Raw genomic sequence first — 4,611 nt, 5'->3', positions numbered from 1 at the left:
AGTTTCAGTGGTGTTGGCGACGCGGCTCTGAGCTGTTCGGTCCGAGGCGGATTAACATACCTGTAGGTGTGGATGGTTTGAGTGGGCGTTACTGACTCAAACCAGAAGTGTAACCACAGACCCATCCTGTGAGTATTTCACTGCAGGGTTTTATTACAGCATCAGGTGGAGGGGAAATCCCTCCGTATGATTGGTGCAGGAGCCGGGGAACATGATGTCACCGTGATGTAACAGGAATAATATGACAATTCCACAAAGAAACACAAAGTCTTTTTCTTTCTTTCTTTCTTTCTTTCTTTCTTTCTTTCTTTCTTTCTTTCTTTCTTTTTCTTAATGCCTCTGTGTACAGTAATATTTTCAGACCAGTGGTTTCCAGTTTGGGAAGAAGAACCAAAGGGGTCACAGGATGATGAACACACCCCAAACACTAACACACAGGATCAGGCTTATTTTCGCTGCTGTGTTTTACATTTTCTTTGTGAAATGCTGAAAAGTTTCAGTTTTGCCTTTAAAAACGATTCAGATGAACCATCTGAGAAGGAAGATTCACTGTTGAATGTTCAGTTTGCATTAATGGGTCATTAATGGACAGTTCCTCAGAGACATTTTAGACTTAGTCTTTAGTCTGTTAAGTTTTGCTCTTAAAGCTCCTACCCCCAGGCTAAGACTAAGACCCATGTTTCTGTACGTCCTTGCTGAGTGGCTGCTGTCAGTACCAGCCAGAGACTGTGTGTAAAAAACACTGTTTGTAAACAGAAACTGTGTCTTCGAGCTTTTCCTGAAGCCGCTCAGGCCAGCTGCCCGTTTGCTCCACTCGCAGCACTGAAACAAAAAAAATCTCCTGCAGCACGAAAAGCATTTTCCCCATAAACCTGCTTTATATCCCACCATCAAATCCAGACCCCAGTCCTTGCCATACATCCACGCGAATGAAGAGATCCGTGAAACATCAACTCTGTGCACATTCTACATTCACATATTAATACACAGAACTGTACAAAGGTTTAGGCTCTGAAGACGTTTACATTCTTCTCCATCATCAGTCCCATCAGGAGGCGTCTGATTGGTCAGGACAACAAGCCCAAACACACAGCCAGAGTCATAAAGAACTGTCCTCAGAGACCAGAAGCACGTGGTGTGGACCCCACAGAGTCCTGACCTGTGTGCAGGTTTACTGAGGAGAACTGGTGTTACCTGAAATCTTTGCACAGTTCTGTATCCATGGTCTGTTCCAGTGGAGCTGACTGACGTGCTCTCTCATCTGAATGGGAGCGAAACCCTGCAGATTTATTCACCTGATTTCTGGTGTCTCCTTAAATCTCATAAAAATCACACATCAGTCTGAGTCTCTCTCCAGGTCTCGTAGTTGGGGTTTCTGTAGTTCAGTTCAGTTCAGTGATGCTTATCATCATTTACGCACAGCGTATCAGTTTACAATCGAAACCACGAATTATCAGCCTGTATGAAACCTGATCATCATTTCATATGAAACATGAGAAACCGTGCATCAAACTGCTTTCGGAAAATCATATTTAACTCAAGACCGTTGGTGTATTAATATAAAATTCTTCTGAACAAAACTTTGTTTGTAGTATGTCCATAAAAAATAAAAAGAGGCAAGGTTGATATTTTAGCACTGATTTCTAATTTTATTCAAACAAACAAGATCTGGTTTGAAAATGACAACAAGAAACATAAATTAAGTAAATAAATGAACCATAAATAAAATGTTAAATTATCACAAAAATAAATATAACTGCTGAGAGGAACACTGAGTTTGAGAAATGACCTAAAGTAAAACCTTAAATAACAAAATAAATATGTGAAACATGGAAGATGTGAATGTGGAAAACTTTAAACATAAAAATCAATGAGATGAGATTATTTTAATGTGAGAGGATTAGTTGTCAATGGAAACCAGTAGCTCAACCGCATGGTACACCTGTCGGAACTCAGCCAGAGCCTTCCTCTGATCGATGGGGTCGTCGACCTGAAGGAAAAGGATGCGTAAGGTATGGTTTTTAAAAATGAAATGAAATAAATCAGACGTGTGCATTGGACTTGGGGCAGAAACTACAATTAAATCAGGCAATTTAAATCAGCATTTTCTCCATGTGACGACAGTTCTGTGTCAGTGTCTGTGAATCTTTGATGAGAAACATCGGTTTTGTTTTCGTTGTCAGTTCTGCAGAAGCAGGTTCTCATGACAGCTCTTTCTTCTTTGGGTAGGCGTAGTCTCCATTTCTGTACGTCAGCATGAGGCAGTTGAAGCTGCTGAGCTGAGTTTCCAATATGTCTGTGTTTTTCTTTATCGCTTCAGATTCATCTGCCACAAAACGTCTTATCACGATCGGAGTTGGTCACTTTCAGTAAGAGTCAAACTAAACCACAGTGTGTATTCATGCTAATGAAAGAACATGTAATCGGGTCCAGCAATGTGTCAGCTATCTTCTTTGTACTTTGAGCTTAACAAAGTAAATTCGAAATGACGCTGAACTCAGCGTCGTCTTGTGTCCAGAAACTGTCCTGAATCGAACGTTTGTCCCACATATTTACCACAAAGTTACAAACTCTGTGGCTGGATTGAGCCAAACTACATCTGCATTAAGAGTTTTTACTCTCGAAGTGAAAAGAAAGAAACACGTCCATTACCTTTATTTTGTCCAGCTCGCTGAGCATGTCGGCTTTGTCCTGGTTCAGCTGGCCCAGGTGTTTCCTCATCTCCTCCATCTTATGCTGGAGATTCCTCAGATCCAACTTCACCTTTTCCCTGTCAGAGTTGGACAGCTGGTCCAGCACAGGCGAGGACAAGGTCCTGCCGTGGTGCTGGTGGTGGTTGTGCTGCAGGAGGCTGGAGAAGATGTGCATGTAGACGTCCAGAGTGGCATTCATCACCTGAATGTCTTCTTTTCTCTGTGGAGGAGAAGGATGAAAAACCTGGGAGTCAGTGGTGATAAAAAATACAAAACATCATTTCTAAGACTTTTTTGTGGGAGGAAAGTGATTTGTGTACCTGGCAGGAGGTGTTAATGCTCTTGATGATGGAGCTGAAGAGAGGTTTGCTGCCGATCTCTGGCTCCTTCAGCTTCTGAAAGGTCCAAAGAGATAAAAATAATAATAATGTGAGCGTGTTTATTTCTCTTCCAGATATAAACACTCACAACATAAACACTCACTGATACAAACTCTCATCTTTGGGGCTGAATTCTTGGTCACACTTTGAGCCTTGTTTTCATTTTATTCAGTATTATATAATTTTCATTTCATCAGTTTACTTGACACGATGTTCAATGATCAGCACAAATGGAGAACCGATGTTTGGGAGGAACTCCAAAATCTATTTTCAAAGTTTGGGCTCTTGTACTTGAACTGGTAAAAAACATTTTAGATGCTTGTTTTTCTAATGAAACAAAGGTTTTAGCTGAATAACATCCATATACAGCAAAGTGTTAATGCATTAAGATAAGGAATAAAACAACAGCACTGGTGCTCAGCGTGTTTGGATCGTAGAAAAGTATTGATTGATTAGCTATAATCAGCAGGCAGTCAGTCTCTGCAGGAAAGCCACAGGAATATTACAATTTACAATTAAGTAAATGGTTTAAAACAAAGTCATCATCTATAATTAAAAGCATGTAAATGAAAGCATAAGCATCCATCACTGCAGAGGATGAATCTGCTTTAAAACATCTCTTTAAACATCCTTTAGTACGGACTCAAATTTCAGCTTCGGTGTAACCTAAAAACACAGATTCCTTAAATAAACCTTCATTTTACAGATTAAACGCTGCAATCATAATCAGAGGCAAAGCAGAAAGGAAAACAGAGCCGAGCCCTGTGGAACGCCACAGGCAAACTCACCAGCGGGTCTGCGATGGAGTCCAGAACTTGCATCAGGTTCTCATGGAGAGGACTTCCTAATGCCAGCACAACTCCCATCAAGACCAGTAGACACACTGAACCACAGGACGAAGACATGTTGGACCACTAACTTCGACGCAATCTACTGCAGAATGTATCGTTAAAAGAGTCTTTGAGAGAGACGCTGAGCAAGATCAGAGTGTGATGATGTGTCTTACACTCTCTGGTGGGTCTATATATATTGCTGTCTGTATCCCTGTCTGTCTCACAGTGTGTCAGTGAGGGTGTGTGGTTGTGCACGTCTGTGGTCTGTGGGCTTTCAGCAGCAGCATCAGAAACAGCAGCTTCAACAGCAGTTTTCCTCTAAAAGTCACTGTGCTGCTGCTACATGTAAACGCACAGGAGAATCCCTGGTCAGGTTTCCATTCAGTTCCTTCCACTGAACACACACACATGCACAGAATCAGGAGACTCCCTGGTCAGTGTGGTTAAACATGCACTGACGAGCGCAGTGCAGTTCGAGGCCAGCTCATCAGAATTTATCTGCATCTACAGATTTATCTAACTCAAGTTAACCAGTCGTACCAGTAATATCGTTGATGTGTGTGTGTGGTTCAAAGAGTTCATAAAGCCTCATGCAACCTTTGTGAAACTATACAGACCTTTTATGTGTGTGTGCATTTTGTATATTTGCAAGCTTGCCACTGTTTGCATGTGCAGGTTCTTCCACAGTCTATTTTTTTTTACATT

At 41.4% G+C, this 4,611-nt stretch overlaps 1 protein-coding gene across 1 annotated transcript; it reads right to left on the bottom strand.

The window, feature by feature from the left end:
• Positions 1-1,679: 1,679 nt before the first annotated feature.
• LOC121176346 (interferon gamma 1-like) lies at positions 1,680-4,049 on the bottom strand. Its single transcript, XM_041030391.1, has 4 exons — positions 3,862-4,049; positions 3,014-3,088; positions 2,653-2,913; positions 1,680-1,990 (listed from the first exon to the last, which is right to left on the bottom strand). Exons 1-4 carry the CDS (start codon positions 3,976-3,978, stop codon positions 1,901-1,903), a joined length of 543 nt encoding a protein of 180 aa, XP_040886325.1. The 5' UTR covers positions 3,979-4,049; the 3' UTR covers positions 1,680-1,900.
• Positions 4,050-4,611: the final 562 nt, after the last annotated feature.

The sequence above is a fragment of the Toxotes jaculatrix genome, chromosome 22 (genome assembly GCF_017976425.1).
Source record: "Toxotes jaculatrix isolate fToxJac2 chromosome 22, fToxJac2.pri, whole genome shotgun sequence".
NCBI lineage: Eukaryota > Metazoa > Chordata > Actinopteri > Toxotidae > Toxotes > Toxotes jaculatrix.
The sequence above is the reverse complement of the archived record's forward strand: the minus strand, read 5'-3'. Positions and strand labels throughout refer to the sequence as shown.

What these genes read in the sequence shown, in the direction of transcription:
- LOC121176346 (XM_041030391.1), bottom strand. Translation starts at nt 3,978, where the DNA reads ATGTCTTCGTCCTGTGGTTCAGTGTGTCTACTGGTCTTGATGGGAGTT. An exon ending in ACTCCATCGCAGACCCGCTG is followed by an intron (nt 3,089 to 3,861) that starts GTGAGTTTGCCT and finishes TGGACCTTTCAG; the next exon opens with AAGCTGAAGGAGCCAGAGAT. An exon ending in GCGAGCTGGACAAAATAAAG is followed by an intron (nt 1,991 to 2,652) that starts GTAATGGACGTG and finishes CTTTTCCTTCAG; the next exon opens with GTCGACGACCCCATCGATCA.